At 35.6% G+C, this 23,046-nt stretch overlaps 1 protein-coding gene across 1 annotated transcript in view; it reads left to right on the top strand.

Moving 5' to 3' along the window:
* Positions 1-17,342: 17,342 nt before the first annotated feature.
* The window catches only part of LOC117315176 (basic proline-rich protein-like), a 64,080-nt gene continuing 58,376 nt past the window's right edge, over positions 17,343-23,046 (top strand). Inside the window, exon 1 of the mRNA XM_033869321.1 lies at positions 17,343-17,504. Within this exon, the coding sequence (XP_033725212.1) occupies positions 17,343-17,504 (162 nt within the window). The remainder of the gene's footprint in view (positions 17,505-23,046) is intronic.

The raw sequence follows: 23,046 nt of genomic DNA, 5'->3' as shown, positions 1-23,046 counted from the left end.
TCGTCCGTCCGTCCGTCCGTCAACAATTGATTTATTCTTCATAACTGCTGATCGGAATTTGACCAAATTCGGTCAGAAGAATCCCTATGGGGTGGGGACTCAAAATTGTACAAATGGTGGGGCTGACCCCCAAGGGGTCTGAGGGGCGGGGCCAAAATGGGTCAATTTGGCTCTATTAATATAAACGACTTCTCTGAAACCAAGCAAAGGATATTGCTCCTATTTGCCTGGTAGCATCACTATGGGGTGAGGATTCAAAATTGTACAAATTATGGGGCTGACCATCCAGGGGCCTGAGGGGCGGGGCCAAAATGGGTCAATATAGTTACATTGATATTAACGACTTCTTCTCTAAAACTGAGCAATGGATATCGCTCATATTTACCTGGTAGCATCACTTTTGGGAGAAGATTCAAAATTGAACAAATAGAGAGGCCGACCTCCCTCGGGGCTGAGAGGCGGAGCCAAAAAGATTATTTTGGCAGAATTGATATATATACAACACTTTCTCTGAAACTAAGCAATGGATATCTCTCATATTTAACTGGTAGCATTCCCTTGGGTTACAAATTCAAAATTGGACAAATGACAGGGCCAACCCCCTGGGGGCTGAGGAGCGGGACCAAAAGGGGTCAATTTGGTTAAATTGATATAAACAAATTCTTCTCTGAAACTAAGCAATGGATTTCATTGTGTAGTAGCAGATTCCCTATGAGTTTGCGCCAAAAGTAAATTTCATCTCATGGATTAATGTATTTTTTGGCATAAAAACCTCACGTACCCATATAAAATGCCTATGATATATTGACATAGCAATACCAGTGACAAATATACTTAATCATCATTCTTGTTTCATATCTTATGAAATCCAGGTGAGCGATACAGGCCCTCTGGGCCTCTTGTCTGTATCCCGTTTTATACCATTTGAGATTTGCAGTCTCTTTGTTTGACCAGGACAATATATAGTTGAAGTTAGTTGCCTCTCTACCTGGAAAAGTAACTAAAATAGCTTTTTATTGTGTACTCTATGAATTACATGGTAGTGTCCTCACCTGCCTTTGTCTACTGTATTTGATTATAATTACCTATGTACAAAAGCTGTATTGAGAAGTTAACGCATGATATACAGGAATATATATGTTTAATACAAAACACTTCCAATAGTCTTATGTAAATAATTGTTAAATTTTATATACAACTTGTTGTTCTATTCTTAATAAAGTATGCAGGAAACTGTTATGTTCCGAAGATGTCTTTGACCTCCAAAATATGCTTGACGTTTTAAGGAGGTACAGTTTATTCGGAGCGTTAAAAACTGACTGTAAATGTAGATAAAACCAAAAAAAAAGCAGAAAACATAAGCGATTGTTTCCAAATGAACTATGGAAAAGTGATGGAAAGGGTTTACATGTCATTGTGGTAGATAAGTTTTGATACTCAGACTTGATACATTGTATTTAATTATAATGGTATATTTACTGTGGCACATGATAACATTGCTGCGCAAGGCAGCAAAGCGTATTATATCTTCACTTGTACGATACAAATATTTATCTCATGATTTATATTGTCATATTCCGATGTTGATAAATTCTTTTGTACATTTTCAACTAAAATAGAAATCAATCCATTCTTATTGAATGTAGACATTACGATTGTATTTTGTTTTTATGGTTTGAATTCACTCAGGTGTAGTTGTCTTGACAGCAATTCGCAATCCATTATTATTTTTGTACTCTTGATAAAATATACAAATGTTATACATTTTTGATTTTTTAATCATTACTAACATAAGAAGTTAAAGTTGAAAGACTCAATTCATTTTGTTCAGTTGCTGAATTCAATTATCTTTCTACAACGTAAGTTAGGAATTTATTATTTTACAGACAATAAATCTCTTCCTGCGTTTATATATGTTAAAGCCATGGGTCACCATTAAAGATGTAGGTGCTCATATAGCATCATGTTGTCCTCTATAGCGCTATGGATGGTCACAACGTCACGTATTATGCCAACAAGCTATAGGATGACGTAAGAAATGTGTTTTATTCCGAGCGGTGAACAAAACTCTTTTAGCAGCAATTTTTTAAAACCATTTTTAATTGTTATACATTGTTATATTATTGTTTCCGTTGTAAGATGATTTCCGATTAGTCATCACGACTTGTTATTATTTTTCCTTCTTTTTACAAATATACGTAAGATATATGTTATCGTTTTTTAATTTTTTTGTTGAGTGTTACCTATATTGATGACATCTAAGTGTTTTTCAAGCTTCCATATCTCTTAATTGACCCATGAGATAGTTCCCGATGGGTCATCAACCGTATCAATATGTGATCAACCGACTGTTATTTGTTTAAAAAAAATCGTTATTTTCTTGTCCTTATTAAAGAGGCTTACCCGCAGACGGACCGGTAAACGGCACATCTCCGATCACTAAATAAACTTCAGTACACGTTTCTATGTGACAAAATTAGAGGCTTTCCGACTTTATTTCTTGAAAACAATTACAGAATATGTATTTAAAATACATTTTAAAACTCAACCTGAGAGGGAAATGTATGGAATATAACGGCAAATCTCCTTTGTAAATCGCCGCTGCCTTTGAAGTTATCACTGTGCGGCACTGTGCACGTGCTTGTTTCTTTGATGTGTCAATCAAATTAGACTTATTGCGGGTTGCGATTAAATAAATAATATTTAAAAATGAGGTTTTAATATCACTTTTCAGCGTTTTATAAGGAAAATAAAATGAAAAACTCAACAATTCCAACAATCTGTCATGTGTAAAAAATCTTTTTCTATTAGCCAATTTTTCTGATCTCTCTGCAGGCAAGCCTCTTTAAGAACCATTATACACCATGCTGCTTTAGCTACCCCGAGACGATCGAACTGTGGTGATTCTACTAAGCATCTTGTTAAACAATTATGATTTGTAAAAACGCCAGCTAAATACTGGCTGTCGATTGTTCAAGTACATATTGCGGGAACGTCGACAGTTTCATGTGTACCGGAAATCAAACACAAATGTTTAAAAGTGAAAATTATTAGTTCAGGAATGTTTTCCTTACTTGAAATGTGTAATTTTAAAATAAAATGTTGAATGTCATTGTGTCTTTTTTATAACTTAAATATATTTCCCTATGCAGCTTTTTCTTCAACAAAGGAAACAAGACTTTACATGGTCTGGGAAACGGGTTAGGTGGTCAATCTCTACCGTTTCAAAATCGGTCGCACGTACACTGTTACTTTAGGGGTACGAAGTCGTTATTTATGCGGGTGTCAACCAGTCTCTTACTAAATTGATATTCAATGTAGGTTATAATTACGTTCTAGCTGACCTGGTCCTGAGGACCGGTACGCTTATACCATAGGGAAATAGAAGCAAGTCATATAAATCGTCACTAGAAATGAACGAATGAAATAATTATGCCAATTTTGGTCAGAAATATTATTTGGTGAAGGGCAACCAATTAATCAATGGTGACTAGTCTTTCTGGAACCGGAGGGATAGGCCCAGTAGGAGAAGTATATGTTATTCCTTTATTAGCTCACCTGGTCCGAAGTGATGTAAGTTATTACACGGTAGTTTTAACACATTACTGATGCTATGTTTTACACAATAGCAGTTTTTACAGATTACTGGTATAAGTTATTATACAATATTAGTTTTAACACATTAATGACGTGATGCATTACACAATAGTAGTTTTAAAACATTACTGGTGTTAGGTATTACCCAGTAATGGTATATTGATAGTAATAGAATACCCGACTATTTTAGTTTCAAAAGCAGTCTTATATTCACCTTCAACATTAGTTTCCAGAATGAAATGTTTAGCTACGAGGCACAGGTGTTGTTGATCTGTTACTTAATTGTAGCATCTGATACACAAGAGGTTGATCTAACCTCAGCGCTTTTTAGGTCACCTGTGACCTATTGTAATCGCCTTTTGTCCGTCGTCGTCCGTCGTCGTCCGTCGTGCGTCGTGCGTCCGTAAACTTTTTACATTTTCGACTTCTTCTCCAAAACCACTTAACAAAATTCAATGAAATTTGGCAGAAAGTTTCTATGGCTGAAGGTCAACCAAAATTGTGAATTATATGGTCCCCAGCCCCCAGGGGCCTGAGGGGTGGGGCCAAAAAGGGTCAAATTGACTAAAACTTCAAAAATCTTCTTCTCTACTCTCAGATATGGTAGAATCAAATACTCTTCATAGATAGAAGGGTCTTAAGATGCTTTACCAAAATTGTGAATTTCATGACCCTGGGGTCTCACGTTTGCCCCTGGGGAGGGGGTAAACTTTACTATAGTTTATACAGGGAAATCACATTTTTGACTATTATTTGTTGGATTTGTATTGGAATTCATTCTAACTTGTATCAAATTATCAGCATGGGATTACAGTTTGATGGTTTGTACATGTTGGCCCTGGTTGACCCCCAGGGGCTGGTGGGCGGGGCCAAAAAGGGTCAAATTGACTGAAATTTCAAAAATCTTCTTCTCTACTCTCAGATATGGTAGAATCAAATACTCTTCATAGATGGAAGGGTCTTAAGGTGCTTTACCAAAATTGTGAATTTCATGACCCTGGGGTCTCACGTTTGCCCCTGGGGAAGGGGTAAACTTTAATATAGTTTATATAGGGAAATCACATTTTTGACTATTATTTGTTGGATTTGTATTGGAATTCATTCTAACTTGTATCAAATTATCAGCATGGGATGACACTTTGATGGTATGTACATGTTGGCCCTAGTTGACCCCCAGGGGCTGGTGGGCGGGGCCAAAAAGGGACAAATTGACTAAAATTTCAAAAATCTTCTTCCCTACTCTCAGATATGGTAGAATCAAATACTCTTCATAGATGGAAGGGTCTTAAGGTGCTTTACCAAAATTGTGAATTTCATGACCCTGGGGTCTCACGTTTGCCCCTGGGGAGGGGGTAAACTTTACTATAGTTTATATAGGGAAATCACATTTTTGACTATTATTTGTTGGATTTGTATTGGAATTCATTCTAACTTGGTTCAAATTATCATCATGGGATTACAGTTTGATGTTATGTACATGTTGGCCCTAGCTGACCCCCAGGGGCTGGTGGGCGGGGCCAAAAAGGGTCAAATTGACTGAAATTTCAAAAATCTTCTTATCTACTATAATTTGTTAGAATCAAATACTCTTCATAGACTGACCCCATTAGGACTGATGGGTGGGGCCAAAAAGGGTCAATTTAGTTGGCCGAAATATTTCAAATCTCAGGTGACCGTTAAGGACATTTGGGCCTCTTGTTATCTTAACACAACCACGCCAATAACGTTGTTTTTTTAAACAAAACTACCACGGGTTCTATCAAGATGTCTATAACATGCGCCACTCCCATCGAAAAATTCCAGACACAACCAACAAATATGTTTTCTACGTGACAAACATGTCACATGGTGACACCCATCGTTCTTTTCTATAGAAATGGCACAGTTTGGTCATCTTTTTCGGTTGGTTTTGTTCTTAGTGATCCATCTTGTCATAGTCGGGTCTTCGTCTTTTTCTACTTTGAACATATCCACATTCTGGGCAGATGAATGATCTCCCAATCCCTGTTACTCTATAGACAACAGGGCAGCCAGGTGTTACACAAAAGCGGAAGTCTTTCTCATTTCCTTGAATAATTCAGAAATTTTGGCGAAACCCATTTTGGATAGGTTGCAGATGTCATGCCAGGTAATCGGAGTGGTACAATTTTCCCTTTCACACTTCATCGGAAAGTTTCGATTGGTAATGGACATTTGGACCTTTACCTGAAGGCAATTCTTACAATAAGGATGGCTATTGCATACCTTACGATACAAATTCTTTTGTTTGATAGGGCAATAACACGTGACGCATTCTGGTTCGTCATCTTTTTTCAGTCCATCGGGGATGATTTTGCAATTGTGCCTGTAATCAGTGTTTTTATCTTGGTTAGGGCATAATTTTCTCCGATCAAAGTCAATCTGTGATTTCCTATATCCACACGAATAGCTACTAAGCCTGTCTCTTGACACAATCTAGACAGGTCAATGCTGTATTTTACCAAAACTCCAGGTGGACTTCCTTCGCCTTTTTAGTTGATCACTTCTGAACTTGCTGTTGAAAGCCTCACCAGAAACTCATCGATTTTGTTTCGCTCTCTGTCGATTTTGTTGGAGCCCATGGAAGGAGACAGACATCACACTATTGTCTATAAGGATGAGTGTTTCTGTTTGATGCATGATCTGCTTCAACTTGTTTCGGCCTTCCCATGTGAATAACGACCTCAATGATGTTGCACATTCAATGATTTCACCTTTGGTTATATCTTGGAATGTATGCCTGACCCTCACAAGTGTTTCCACGTCGTCTGTGTTAATACCAACGACTACATTGTCGTTTCGAAGTGTTTTTATCTTCACCCGAACTCCATCTTCTTCAACGTCATTGACGTATTTTCCGACTTCTTCGACACTCTTTTCATAAAGTCCTTTTAGAATGTACAAGGAACAATGTAAAACTTGTCTGGCAGAGACAATCTGATTATTCAAGAGAAACGAATGACCTATTTCGCTTCATACCCCTTCTCAATCTTCAGGGTTATCAAACGTAAGAAATGCAGTAAAGTTGATGTCTGTCTCTCTGACTGGTTTTAACTCCAGTTCGTATGTTCCACCCTCGACATACCTTTCAATTTCAGCACATAATCGTCTTTTAAAAGTGTTAAGTTTTTCTTTGCTTTATGGTTGAACCTTTTTTCTAGTAATTGCCACGTCTGTAATATCATTATCAGGGTCAAGGTCACAAACAGTAGCTAGACTTTCCCTCAAAATATTTTCATCAAACATTTTGCTAAGCCCAGCCACAAACACTCTGAAATCATCTGGTTGGTTTGCTTTGGAATGTGGACGTCTGATTCGTGCTAACGAATCTCCTATTAGAAATTCATGTTTACGAATGGCATTGTCGGCATCTAAAAATGAGGCAAACGTGACGAAACCAAATCCCCGGGAAGGTCTGCGACACCACTGCATCCGGACTTTCATTTTCTCAGATTTGTCACTTGACCTCCGTATGTTTGGTCGAGCAGAAAGATCTGGGTTCCCTCGCGTTTCTGTGACAGCTTTCATGGCATCTTCAGTTTGTTGTATGTCACCTGGCCCCAAATGGACGGTGCCTTCTTCTTGTGGTAATACATTTTGCACTCCTTATTTTTTCAAAATTTGCTGAAGTGCTAAAATACGTCATGGTACTCCAATTCTTGTTTTTTGTTAACAGCACAGTGAATCATTATATCTTTGAACTCATCCGGCATAGACAAAGTCTTAGTACATCTTCCAGCCTCTAGCACTGCCCTTACGGATCGACCCGCAAACTTTACACCAAGTCTCTTTGATAGACTTGAGCACGTTTTCTAACGTACCTTCCATAGTGTCTTTATTAGCCGGTTTTGAGAATATCTTCAGCTCGCCTTGGTCACGGTCTGCCTCTACAACAACAAAAGATCCGTAACATTTTTGTACTAATTAATCTTCAAATAATCTGAGGTATGTGTACCTTGGTCCAAAGAATTGCCGGAGAACTTCTGATCCAGCATATTCTCTATGCACATGTATGATTCGTTTTGCTCTTGCTTCCTCAAGATCCAAATTAAGAAATCCTTTAGCTTTTTCAACATTTCCTCACTGATCGGAGTAATAGTCATCGCGAAGTCCATTGAAGTCCTCGTCACTTAATCAAAGTCAACCCATTCTGGCTGACTTCCTAATGATATCATAACTGTTGTTGAACTTCAACTCGCTGGTATTCCGTGATCAGCACGTAGCCTGCTTTAGGGTGACCGAGGTAGTGACTGCTATTCTCTCGGAACACCTTCAAGAGAGGTTGGATCAGCAAAGAGTCGACCCTCTCTGGATCTTCAAACTTGAATGGAACGTTTACTTTTATTTCTTTTTTAAGAGTAGTGAGCATTTCATTCACGGTTTCTCGCATTCCTTTAATTGCTTTGCCGTTGATTTAATTTTGGAAACACCATTTTCCCTTGACTTTCTCCTGCTGTTTGGTCCACTCCCTGAAGACATTTAAATATCAACATATCTCCATCAGAATGACAAAGGGGAATCTTTCTTAGATCAGAAAGTTCTTTTTCCTCTTGGGTACCAGCTCGGCAAAATATTGAGGATCCACTGCAAGCTGCCGCAATTACCATTCCTTCAAGACCAGCTTCGATTTCCAGTGAGTCATGAATAAATATGCCTAATTTTGGACCCTGGGAAAGGTCTGAAATTCATTTTCCGAGATCTGTGATTTTTCTCTCTGAAACCGCACCAAGATCCTCCAAAGTCTCCACTCCAGTCTCTTTTGACTCGGTAGATAGTGCCATTACAAAATCAAACTCCAGAGGATCAATGTTAAGTTCTATAAGCTTTAACATTGCTTGAACAAGATTCACTCGTAGTATCTCTAAATGAACTGCTATGACTTTAAAAACAACCACAGCGTTACGGTGATAAAAACTTGTACGGTCACTGAAAAGTACTTTTTATCTCTTGTTAAGATGGCAGAAATCGGTACTGCTTCAATGGAATACGCCAATGTTAGACTCAGAAAAAATACCCTGTTTAAAAAAACACAAAGAAAAGAAAAGAAAATTTCCAAACACCAATATATCCAAATTTATGGTAATACTAGTCCGAAGCAAAGATCCTTTTGTCGAAATTATAAGACAAAAAATTATTTGCTTAATTATAAATTATTATTAAAAATTGACATTATTTTAAACGTAATTTTTTTTTGGGGGGGGGGAGCGAATTGCCGCACCGAATGAAAACTATTATTGTAATGTATGTAATGTAAACTTTATTTACTTTACAACAATTGTCAAACACGTTATATCAACTTATATTAATCACGTTTGGGTGCTCGGATGGAAGCGCGAAACAGTGGCGAAGGGGGTCTTACTGTTGGAGGAAACGTTTTTAAATCTTTAAATAGAGCTCTGGAAAAAAACATTTGCTTGTAATTTAATAGATGTAAATATACCAATGAGTAACCCGATATCTTCTTCAAACTCACAAGAAATACACTTTTTTAAATTTATTTTTTTCTGTTAAAAATCTATATGTGTAATATTGATTTCCTATTAAGATAATTAGGAATACATAAATCATTTCGACGTGGAATAAATGATAATGCAGTCAACCTCAAAACGGACTTGATCTTAAATTCCAAATTGGTGCATTAAGAAGGCAATGTGAAATCAGGATTGTACAAGATCGACTTTTTAAAAAGTGATTATCATTCCTCCAGAAAAGGCTCTCTGACAATACATATAGCATAATGATTAATTAACAATTACTATCTTTCCATAATTTTCAATCAATATTCAACTGCAAGTAATCAACAAATTATTATTCTCAATAATGGACCTTTGGTTAAATCAATAAGGTGTGATATGTATTGACCGAGGGGGAAACGAGATCAAAATCTTATATTCTACCAGGTTGATATAAAACCGTATTGACCGAATGAAAGTCCTTATTTTATATAAGATATGAAACTTGTCTGTAAAAAAGTAGAATAGTATTATATTTATATTAATAACAGGAAATTTACATGTTTTAATCAACGAAAATTGAGGAAAATCGGACCACATCTAATTTTTCATATTTAGCGAACGATGTTATTTTTAATAATCAAAGAATTTTCTTAACTTCCATTCAACAATAAATAATGATAATATATGATACATATATATATAAATAAGAAAAATATTATATTTATATATCTACAACAAGATGGAAGCAGCAAATCCTATTTTCATGCTTTTCTCCCTTTTTATTAACAACAATATATCTAATTATTTGATCAAATTTCAGCTATTCACAATAGACTCTATTGCCATTATGATACGATGTTTTATCATGTCTATGATGTTATGTAACGTCAACCTACATATATAGATGTCAGATTTATATAATAGTCTTGACACTTGTCTCTGATTCCTTTTTGTATCAATTATATATTATGTATATATTGTTAATGGGAACTTCACAAATGAAACACAGTTTAAACTAAAATATTCTACAAAAAATAGCAAAATGAACTAATGATTTCTTCTTGTCTATTTCTTTAAAGTTATACTATTTCTTTAAAGTTATATTATGAAAAAGAAATTGTAGCAGTAGATGATAATATATAAACTATATATATTCTAATATTCAACGTATGAAAACGTGTGCCAAAGTATATAAAACTGATATTCGTATATCCACTTAATTGTTATATTGTTTTTCGTATATAATCTTTTCTATTCAATTGTTTGTATATGTAACCTAATACATATAACATATATCTTTACATGTTACCTTTTTATATTATATTATTCCGTACATAATCTTATCTACAGAACTTTTTTTTATTCACATGTTTCTGGATTTGACCTAGATAAATCCACACATCCTGTACATGGATTATTTGTCATATCAATTTTTCCCTATAGTATTGCACGATTCAATTTACCTCCAAAGTATTACCTGATGATATTAAAACATTTCCTTATAAAATATATCACATTTAAATCTTTTCTGATTATTAAATCAAAGTAATTTTGATCTCCGACAAAGGGTTGAAAACAAGACCAGGCTGTTGCATTTTTCTAAACATAACCAAAATTTGTTTCGTTAAAGATACATCCTCCCGACTTTTGAGCTAGTTTTATTCTCTGAATTGAAAGGAAAACATAATCATATCATCTCATACTCTAAAGTATGAAATTCTCGGTCCTACAATTGATCATATTAGAACACTGATTATTTCCCTTTTTCGTCTGTTGGTGTTAATTAAAATTATACCAAGAATGCTCTATAATAACTGTTTTGTAGCGAACTATTTCTTGTATATATCTTTGATATCAAACTATTGTATGTATATTTTATTTTATATTAAATTATTTCCTGTACAGAACATTTCATATTGGACTTTTTTTCTGTATAAATCCTTTTCTATTAAACTGTTTAATGTATTTATCATTTTATATTTAACTATTTCCTCTATATACCATTCAATATCAATCTATATTTTACAGTTAACCCTCGATATAACGCCCCTCACTTCTCATTATAAAGTCAACCCTCGATATTTCGCCCCTAGTTTCTCACTGTAAAGTCAACCTTCGATATTACACCCCTCGCTTCTCATAGTAAACTCAACTCTCGATATAACGCCTCTAGCTTCTCATTGTAAAGTCAACCCTCGATATTTCGCCCCTAGCTTCTCACTGTCAATAACACCTTTGCTATAATGTCCCTAGTATCCACTATATAGGAAATGCCTTTCATTTGTGTGTATTGCCAATATAAATTGCCCTCATTTTCGTTTGCACTTTTCTCTTAATATTACGCATTACTACCCGAGTCCCATGTCATGAGTATAAACATGACCTAGGTAATAAATTCCATGAATTCTGTCGCCAATTCAATTAAGAAAGCAGGAAATTCAGGTAATATACACTTCTTAAAAAAATCTGATTAAAACGTGTTGATTTCATCGCCGTACAGTAAAGGCCGTGAATATCAACAGTTTGTTAAATGTCAGCTTCAGATTATGGATTAGAAATTAGATATCAGCATCGTGCACTTTTATGTTTCTATTTGTTGTTTTAATAAAAAAAACTAATCAGAAGGTGTTATATTGACAGACATAAGGAAACGGCAGTTTTAAGCACGTTCGCCGAGGAAAATAGAGACAAGCAATCCCACTATCTGATTGTAGCCTATAGATTTCGAGCTAATTAGCAGGATCGTTAGACTTGTCTCCTATATCGTTCTTACTTGATTTATAAGCTTTGTACACAATAAAAAAACCCAGCTGTATTACATCTCTGACGAGACCTACATGTAGAAGGATGAAACAGCTGTATGATGTCCTTAGCTTCATCGACGACTGTTAGAAGGGCGAAACAGCTGTAAGATGTCACTAGCACCACTGACGAGTCCTAGAAGAATGAAACTGATGTATGATTTCGCTAGCATCATAAACGGCTCCCAAAAAGGACGAATCAGCTGTATGATGTCCCTTGCAACATTGACGAGTCTTTGAATGACTGAACAGCCCCTAGAATGATATGACAGCAGTATAATGTCCCTAGCATCAAGGACTACGTTTAAAAGGACGAATCAGCTGTATGATTTACCTGTATGATTTACCTGTATGATTTACCTGTATGATTTACCTGTATGATTTACCTTTGTTTATACTGCAAATGTCCTTTATTTTGCGTACTCAAATTTTAGCGGATTTCCTAATTATGAAAATATTGCTAGGTATTTAATCCCTCAATATATTTTAAATGACCGTCAATATACGGAAATTAAATCCCACACATATTTACCGACTATACAATGTATCTTCCCGTAATTTTTTATTCATCCTCGAAGAATAGGAAATTGCTGTGAAAATAACAAAATTTCACAGTAACAGTGGTTATTATCCTTTTGTTTGTCAGTACAGTGTGACAATGTGAGGGGTCGTGTTAACTAGCCTGGCTGTAATATACAAGGGTGATAGCGCTTTACAATGTTCCCTTGATTAATGCTATTATCGGAGGCCACAGTCGTTATAACCTAAACTGATGAGTGGGGACGTGTTTCTTTTATATTTGTTGAGGTTTATATGAGGATGGTGTACATGAATGAAGAGGGATAAATAATGGTTTATTTTATAGTGCAAGTACACTGAAATGCCAATTGTACGTTGTGTTGTTGTGTATGGGGTGCCAGTTGGTGGTTTTTGCAATCGGGCATGATATGATTTGGGGTCACCTGTAAGACTAATGAGTTTTCTCCAGCTTTTCGGTTTCATCACATAGAAAGGGTCCTCGAATGATTCCAATCCTGGTCATAAACGATTGGCTTTGATTTGTATAATTTGATCCCTATGATTTTATAACAACTAGATAAAGTTGACATATAAAGTAATTTTGAAAATATGTTTTTTTGTTTTTCAATTTCCATTAAAAAACAAATGAAAAACGTACCTAGAGCAGAAAACCTGGTTTTAAACTCCGTTTATGTTTTGGGGAGCCTCCATACATGACCATTCACACACCTGCAGAGCCATGACATAGACTAACAAGTCAATTGATACCTCGTGGTGAGGCTGAAAAGGGTTGTCCAGTTTATTTGTGTCGGTTACATATTAACTTTCTCATAACAACAGCCATTGTCATATGTATGATGACTTTCTCCACTTCTCTCCTCATCCCTCTATCTATCTTTCTCTCCATCCTCTCTCTCTTTTTCCTCCCATCTTTCTTTTTTTCTTCTTACTTCTTTCTTTCATCAATGGAATTTATGTTCATGAAATCTAAGCTTAATATAATAGTTGTATAATGTATTTTGTACGTTATGGCAATAGGGCGATTTTGAATTGCAATAACTGTCCAATCCCTTTGTTAAATCTTTTGCAATAAAATATGATTAAGTTAAACTATGAGGACAAGTCTCATGAAGAAGCGAAAAAACAATAAAAAAAAACCCAAATCTATAAGGTATTAAGAATATTGCAATGTTCAATGGTCTGCATGAAAACTCTAGAATTTTGGAAACAAGAAGAACGGGTCCGAACTGTTGGAACCCAAGTAGCTTTGACATAAACTGACACGTTTTGAATTGTGTTGCTTCAGGCGTTTCTCATAACTTAGTGTCTTCTCTTTACCATTGTTTTATAGAGATCTAAGATTGGAAAAGTTGAACGAACCTATCAGGAGGGCACCTGTCAGACCAAAACGATCCATAATGCACAGTATATAATATGTTCTCAACAAAATCGAACGCACCTGCAACTCCACGACAAAAGCAGCCCCACACTTGTCAAACGTATCATCTCTTCTTAGGACAACGAAATGTAACCCGCACACATGCTAAGGGTAAGTCATGTTTCTTATGTAGGTCATTTCCGTTCTATGCCAATAGGTCCATATTTATGTTTGTGAAAAAATCATCTTTTTTATCAATTCCTTTTTGGGTTCTTCATGTTTCCCGCAGGGTGGCCTAAGAGTACATCCAGGTGTTCGCTGCAGTTTGTTATCTATCTATTGATAATAGTGCTAACTGGCTTCTCAGAAATGAAAGACCTTTTACCATACAACTAATAATAATCGTTAATGTTTCTCGTTCCCCTTCAAATCTCGTCTAATTATGGTAGTAGACTTTATCATCGGTCTAGACGTCTAATTGGGCTGTTCATGTTAGGTGAATGGTTCATTAACAATCATGGAATGTTTTCTTCAGGAAGAAAAAAACAACCTCTTTATAAAACCTTTCTCACAGGAAACAATTACGCGCCAGCGCTTCAGGCACGTAAACACACGTGTTAGTTAGTGGTACATATCAACCCGGACTACACTCTGTCACTCGTGTATATTAAAACATGTGGATTTTTTTTTGCTTCATGTTTGGTTTTCCTAAATTGAATTTAAGGGTAGATTTACATTAGTATAAACAGTGTCCTGTGTGTAATATTTTGAACTTTGCCTTTGATGTTGAATATCAATCTCTTCATGGAAATAGCATTGTTAAATTGAGCTGATTTTGTGGATAGGTTGACATAAATATGAAAAGTTTTTGTTCTCCTTATGATTAAATTATAATCAAAAATAAATAAATCATGCAAAGGCCCTTGCTCATTGATGTACACATATGTAATTCTATCGTCTCTTAGCCAAGCTAATTTGAATTAATTTGAATTGATTTTCGTAACTTTTTACAGAACTCCACTGACGGCATCAAAAATATGTGAAAATATACAATTTCCGCAAGTTGATGAGGTTGATGTATGGTTTTATTAAACCCATGTCGGCCTCGGTCGATATCATTGACCTTGGCTTGATAAAATCATGCATCGACCGTATTCAACATGCGATACTAGTTTAATTATTTCTTCATATTATTGTGTGTAAACAAACTTTTCAGTCGCAGCTTCTAAAGGTTCCCCCCCTCCCAAATATACCAAAGGCAATAAAATTTCATCTTTAACAATATGGTTTTTTTTTTTTTTTTTTTACAAAATGCATAGAAATTATTTTACTTCCTTAATCAAAACTTATATGTTCGAGGTCGTCATCATTGATGAAGGGGTGGCTTATTTTCATAATTTCTTTAGTTATTCCGCCATCAATCAAAATGCTTTTGTAATTTTTGATGTCGGTATTGTTCTTTTCCAGATACCACTGTAATTCTTGTCGGTAGGCGATCAGGGTAGATTTGTTTATCCATTTCTCCTTGTTTTTTTTCAAGTACTATGTTAAAATCCCTAGTGCTTTTTCAGGTTTTTCCTTTGAAAAGTTGTCGAAACCAACCGCTTTTACTGTATTCTCCAGATATTTCTTCAGTTGCCTAACAGCCGCGGATGTTGACCGCTTCTTCATCCTTGGACTGCCAACTTTACAAACAGCAGACAACTCCCCATATGCATGTTCGTTGTTATCTAGGCAGGAATTATGGTCATTTAGAAATTTGACATGCTCGATGTTTTACCGATCGTTTAAGCGTTCAGTTGAGCGCGAAAGCTTTATAACGTTACCAGGTCAATGCACGTTTTTGTTCTGCATTTTCCCCAGTCGTCTACAAATGATCACGCGTGGTTTTGTTGCCTTATGAAAATACAAGTGTACGTTGAACTTGCATATCTTAACTATCTAGTTATCTATCCATGGCATTCGAAAGAGTGTTGTAGTGGATTGGAAAAGAATCTCTTCTACTTCTGAAAATTTGTGTTCAATTATTTTGTTCATATTCTTTTGAAATTAAACATTCTCCAATTAAATTTCCCAATTTAGACTCGCTTATCTAATTTCATACAATTTCATAAAAAGTGGGATCAGACCAGGTGTTCCGGAAGAGTAAGAGTCCGTAGCTTCTTCGATGACATTTACAATAGAAATCTAGGTAAAATACGGGTTAAACCATATTCTCTAATTGAGAACTACGGTGGTTACTACTGTGCAATAAGGAGGCTTATCAACAAACATCGGACATGTCTGACTTCAAACAGAAACTGTCGTTTTCTGCATTGAACTATTTCAATGAATTTCTTGTGAATGTTTATTTTGCTTCATGTACCCTTATTTTATCGATTTAGAAGTTTAATTTCTTAATGTGTCACACCAAGGGGGTTGAAAAGAAACAGTAATAATATCCTACCATTGCCGCGCTTAAGACCGAAAGTTAAAGAGAGATGCTTAAACATTTTTTAGGCAGTAAAATAAGTATGCAACTATTGGTGTTGTTATAAGTATAGAACAGCCTACTCTTGTTTTCAAATAAACATAATTACTCATTCGGCAAACTTCGACAGATTCATGTAGGGAAATCTTGCGAGGATGATAACTCTTTAAAGGCGATGTAACACATTCGAGAGATTATCACTTTACTCGCGTCGTACAATAACTGGGCTACAGCATGCCACAACTCAGTGGTGCTCATCTCGCGTTTAAACTTAAGTATAGATAATTGTTAATAAATTAATTCTTCCTAAGTTAGACATTCACGATGCACGTGTCATTTGGTGATTGTTTTAATGCATGGTCTATGTATTAAAGAAACGGTAATGGTTAACATGTCTAACATACGCAATCTCTCTGTCTGGCAACGTTGAGTCATTCTCATTACATAAATCATCTAATTGTATGCTATACTATTAATAGTTAGAGATTTGAACGTTAAGATGCGAAGATTCGTCAAGTCACTTCAGCTGTTTGATCACTGATGCAGGGATTGATGCAGGGATTGCCATGTTTAAAATGTATTGAAATATTCCTGCAAGTTGGATATGAAAAAGTCCGATGAGTGTTGTTCAGCCTAGCAAGGACGATAAATTCTGTCAATTTTTGATTTACACGTCTGTTTTCCTACCATCAATCTAGGTCATGTGATGAAAGTTGTCTAGGAGGACAAGATCATCCAGGTCACGTGACGACGGTTGTCTAAGGCGGAGAAAAACAGTCAGGGTCATGTGATGACGGTTGTCTATGGCGGAAAAGAACAGCCAGGATCATGTGATGACGGTTGTCTACGGCGGACAAAAACAGCCAGGATCACGTGATGACGGTTGTCTACGGCGGACAAAAACAGCCAGGATCACGTGATGACGGTTGTCTACGGCGGACAAAAACAGCCAGGGTCATGTGATTACGGTTGTCTACGGCGGACAAAAACAGCCAGGATCACGTGATGACGGTTGTCTACGGCGGACAAAAACAGCCAGGATCACGTGATGACGGTTATCTACGGCGGACAAGATCATCCAGGTCACGTGACGACGGTTGTCTATGGCGGACAAAAACAGCCAGGATCACGTGATGACGGTTGTCTACGGCGGACAAAAACAGCCAGGATCATGTGATGAAGGCTGTCCAATGAACATCAGACATTGTCATGTGAAGACGAATGTCATTGGGGTCAACAGCAGTCAGGGTCACACGAGGACGAGAGTAAGGGGAATGTCAACAGCTGGGTTTATATAAGTCAAAGGTATTTGTTTAGGGGGAAACAAATAGAAGGCGACACTATACAGGAACAACTGAAAAGAATAAACGAAAACGATTTGATGTAATGAAGACTCAAAAGAGTTTTATTGGAGGAACAAACGAAATGTCCCTTTGTCTAGACAGCTGGTTCCATCAAACAGCTATCATCGGGGTACAAAGGGAAAAAACAATTAATCTATCTATGGTGTTCCGTTAGGGCTAAATTGCCAATATCGCTCCTTCGCTCCTTCGACCTAAACGCAAAGGAGCGAAGGAGAGAAAACACGATGGCGAAAGAGCGAAGAAGTGAAGGAGCGAAAACACGATGGCGACGGAGCGATTGAGCGATATTGGAAATTTGGCCCTAACGGAACACCATATTTATCACATATCTTGTCAGTTCTAACATGTCATAAGGTCATGTAATACATATCGTAAGACACTTGTAATTACACTATCATGGCGTCAATAATACAATAAATCTGTGACGTCGCCCGATTGTCTCTGCAGATAAAGTTTACCGTTTGGGCCTTTCATATAATTTAATTTGAAACATTTTACTTATATTCTCATAGATATGAGTTATTTGATCAACAGAATCTTACACTCGTGGCTGTGTTATATGGAAATGATTTAACTTTGATAATAAATTTCGTATTGCATAGCCACGAATATAAAATCCTCTATATTAAGCACAGGTTATCACCAGACATTAATTGCTGGTAACGCCAGGGGCTGCGATAGCTCAGTCGGTTTGAGTGCTGGCCACGTTACCTCAGGTGAAGGTCCGATGTCCGTCTTCCCCTTACCGTGTCGGTTTATTTTCTCGGTAAGCTATGAAACAAGCCGGTCTGGGCTGCCGTGGTTGTGTCCTTGTGCAATACACTTTACTCTGATGGCTCTGGATGGCATGCGACGGCCTCCCGTATGTTGTTCAGTGAGGTAGTCACCAACTACTACAAGGAAATCGAACCTTAAAATGACCCTAGCTGTTCACGGGGAGATGATAAAGCGAACAAACAAACAAGGTATCGCAAATAAAGTTTGATTCCGTTTTACACTTCTTCATTCATGTAGTCTTACTCTTACGGTTACTTACAATTGTATGTGTTTCAGTCATCATACCATTTTCTACTTATTAATTGTGTTATTTTAATGACCATTTCTGGATGTGATTATCACCTCTAATTAGGGACTCTGTAATAATGACACATGTAAAAGTATATCAGCCGTCAGATACACGATGACGCTGGATAGTGTGAATCGGTCCTTGTCGTGATGTTATATCCTTGAATTGACATGTCAACAAGTTACTTAATCTTTAACAAAACGCCATTACTGCTGACGTAAACCTCACGTTCACACAGGGCTAATTATTAACTAACGATATAGTTACCATGACAACGATTGACGATCTGCGGTGTTTACAGTATGACGTATATGGCGTGTTAAATAATATGTTATTAGTTTGCTTGTGATGATGATTGGCAAAATAAGTACATTCATGAAATATGTTTGCATTGTCATCAGCATTAAGTCCAGACGACAATGGCAAGCCTATCTCTATATAAAATAGGTTTGCCTATACTTAAGGCTTATCTCGGGAGTATAATTGTGAATTTCATAATGGATAAGTATTTACAAATTTGCACAAAATAAGTCATATAAATGACCAAATTGTTTTTCTGGACATATATTTTCTCAAAATTATCAATAATTTGTTGAAGATGCTGTAGTTCCTCAGTAGAGTAATTTTGTGGTAGGATGTAAGAGGGGATCTTTTATAAATCGCATACAAAATAACAATGCTGTTATTATAACACGTGTCTGCAACACACGATAGGAGAATTTGTTTGATCGAATTTGACTTATGCACAAGTACGTATAAACAATTATTTAATTTTGACTTGAAATGTAAATGACGTCTTTGAATAATATTACATAAATTATTACAAAGATTTTTTTGCAATATTTGTGATACAAATGTGTCAATTCTGTCCCCTGAAATTAGTATTTTTTGCATGTTTTGTTTAATTGTTCAAACAGCTTAACAATTTACTTGTCAATAGCAAGGCCCATGATTAACCATCCACATACTTAAAACTAATCAAGTTATTTCTGTTAAATTGCACCACGATAGGGAGGATTTATGGGCTTGTAAAAATATCACTTGATTTGCTGAATTTTGTGTTTAGATGTCTCTTAAAGATACTTCCTCTCTGACAGAGAGTATTTATGACTTAAAACAGAATAAACTATATACATGTATATTCTTACCAAAACTTAACACGATATTACGTCCTTTCAAATTGTGACCGTCTTTATTTTCTTCTTTTAAATTTGAAGTAAGTACATAATTATATAATGTGATTACATCCTTTGGAAATGTTCGCCTCTATTCTTATAGGCCCCTAAGTTTTTTGATAACATTTGCTCGGCTAAATTATAATACTAGATTATTTCTCATTAGTTTGAAACCTAAAATCAGACAAACTTTGGAAACCAATCAATTTTAAACATTTTATACTTTATTCCCTATTTTTCCTTATTCGTGCGACTACAATAGTTTTTTCCATCTTAAAACTATGAAACAATTTCAAGAGCCACTTCATCATTATTCCTTAACTTGAAATTTTTCATAGAAAAGCATTAGAGAATTGAAGGACGATCCTTAACTCGGCAATTTTACATTATTCAAATCATGCTTCACATGGAAATTTTCAAATTAAGGAATAATAATAATAACTGGCTTAATAACATATTGAGTCAACAATCCGTCTTACATATGGTCAAACTTTATAAAACGTGCATAATATACAACAACATTACAATTATGAAACAATCAAGCCGTTAAATATGTTATACACTTAATTTAAATATGTTATACACTTAATCATAACAAAATCAGTAGTAAGGTGATAATGTACAAATATCACAATGGTATTATTGTTGTATGACCACATATGGTACTACATTTGTAATACTTCCTGGTAGTCTGATCTATCGTACCAACGCAACAGCCTCTGTGTCGGTCATATCAACGGTTGCCAAGTCAACTGGGTCATCGGCACGATTGACCACGCTCCAAACTTTTTAATCCAATAACAAGCTGCCACACATATCACAGCTTTGAGTATTTCGGAAGCAATGCGCTTAGTAGGAAACACCATTTTAAAAGGACTAGAGGCTATTGTATAGTAAAAGCTATGTGTATATTAACATTTCTAAATCAAATGAATACACGTTGCATTTCTGCACAATGAAATACTGTTTAAAAACATTTCTTGAAAGATAAAAGACGTTTTACATTTTTGTACGTAAGCTCGTAAACTATTCCATGTGTGAGAACCTTGATATGTAAAAGATCTTTTGAACATATCTATTTTGTAGTAAGATCATTTTGTTTTATGTTTCTGCAATTTGTTTTTTCTCAAGATAAACACGCATCAATTGCTACTACAAGATGTTGTTATTTGTAAACGATTTAATAAGACAGAAAGTTGTTCTCTTTACATTTCGTTTGTGATGCTTCAATTAACATAATCATAGGTTTTTTGCAGTGTTGACATACATTTTGTTTTACGTCACACAAATTTTGAATTAGATATCATCATCATTTAGGCTGTAATTGATGTTTTCAATGGATTTCCCATGTATATGAGCTGTTGTGTCATCGGCATACATATCCTTTGATTTCATTAAGTTACGAAAAGTTGTTGACCAGGTCTATAGTGGTAAGGCAGAACACGCTCATCCTTGCGGGGCACCTGGTCATATTATCACTGTACTTGTTAAAAAGCATCTGTTTATGTAATGTTCATAATATTTGGCGGGTGACGTTGATGAAGCAGAAGAGTGACGTTGATGAAACAGAAGAGTGACGTTGATGAAGCAGAAAAGTGACGTTGATGAAACAGAAGAGTGACGTTGATGAAGCAGAAAAGTGACGTTGATGAAACAGAAGAGTGACGTTGATGAAACAGAAGAATGACGTTGATGAGGCAGAAGTGTGACAATGATGAAGCAGAAGAGTGACGTTGATGAAATCAAAGACGCTTACCATTCCCGAACCCTCGGTCCTATACTATTCCATGCAAATCTATATTAGGTTATCAACTTGAATTAGTTATATATTTGTAGTTTGCCTCATTTCTATCCATTTTGAATTATATTTATGTTTCCCTTACTAGTCAAAATTTGTTTGCTTCTAAAACATAATAAAAACAATATCTTATGAAATATGTTACTGTAAGCATGAAAGCTTCTCCTTATGACACTGTGCTTTATATGTTTATATCTTGATCCTGGCTTGGTATTGATAGTAAGGCTATGGATGAAGTAATTTAGGAGGTAGAAAGGAGATATTGAGGTCGACGGGACTTTAAAAATTATGCACTGAAAAATGTACAAATATATATAATCGGCATGACGCTGCAGTTTGAAATCATGAAGAGTTTGTAGGTTTGTATAAGGGCATGTCACAAGGGGACAACAACAGATGACAGCAACAGATGAGAAAAACAGATGACAACAATAGATGACAACAACAGATGACAACAACATATGAGAAAAGAAGAGCATGCAGATAAGAGGTAAGACTCCATGTTATTATTATGGAGAGAATGGTTTGATTTACATATTTTACATAATGAGGACGTTCTTACTGAAGTCAGTACTTATCGCTTTTCTAAATCTCTGTGTACTTTTGATATCAAACCACCACCATAGCCCCCCCCCCCCCCCTCTCCTTTCCGTTACCTTATACCTTATGAGTTGGTAATGTGTTGTCTTCAGATATATGAAATATAAATATTACCCTTATCCACTTCATATTATTCTTCAACACCTTTTTCTCATTTTTTTCCATTTGTTTTTGTTACAACAACGATTTCATTAAGGACTAGCAATTGTCTTTTTTATATAAGGTGAAATCGTGTTTTTTTCTTCTTTTTTTTCATTAAACACATTTTATTGTTTAGAAAACAATTGGGTAAGTAAAAACTGAACAAAATACCATATCACACAATTAAAGGAATCAATATCGTTTCAATTCGTTATATTTGTTTTAAGATTAACTATAGCAAGTTAAAATTCTTTAGAAGGATAGCCAATTCATGAAAGATCATGCGGAATTCACAAAACGTTTTGACGACAACTTTAGGACTCGTCACTAGCACTCACTTGTTTCCATTCATCTCGGGGTAAACAGTAAACATAGATTTACAAATCATTTTCGGTAGTCGCTCTTGTATAACTCATTTCATTATCGATAAAAAAAACCTGTATAATGAGTATTAAATAGATATAGTCGCTTTCAAAAAAGCCTCGAGTGCGCCCACGTTTGACTTTTGAAGCATCATAAAATAGCAATCATTAAATGGTAAAATTGAATTGAAAAATGAAAAAAGGCACGAAGGAGACAAAAAGATTTCTTAATTGTTATTGACTTTGCCTATGCTTATGTTTCTCAGTTATCTATAGGAAATAGTTGGAAATTCTAAATTGT

This window comes from Pecten maximus, chromosome 17 (assembly GCF_902652985.1).
Source record: "Pecten maximus chromosome 17, xPecMax1.1, whole genome shotgun sequence".
Lineage (NCBI taxonomy): Eukaryota > Metazoa > Mollusca > Bivalvia > Pectinida > Pectinidae > Pecten > Pecten maximus.
Note: the sequence above shows the minus strand (reverse complement) of the source record. Positions and strands in the feature narration are given on the sequence as shown.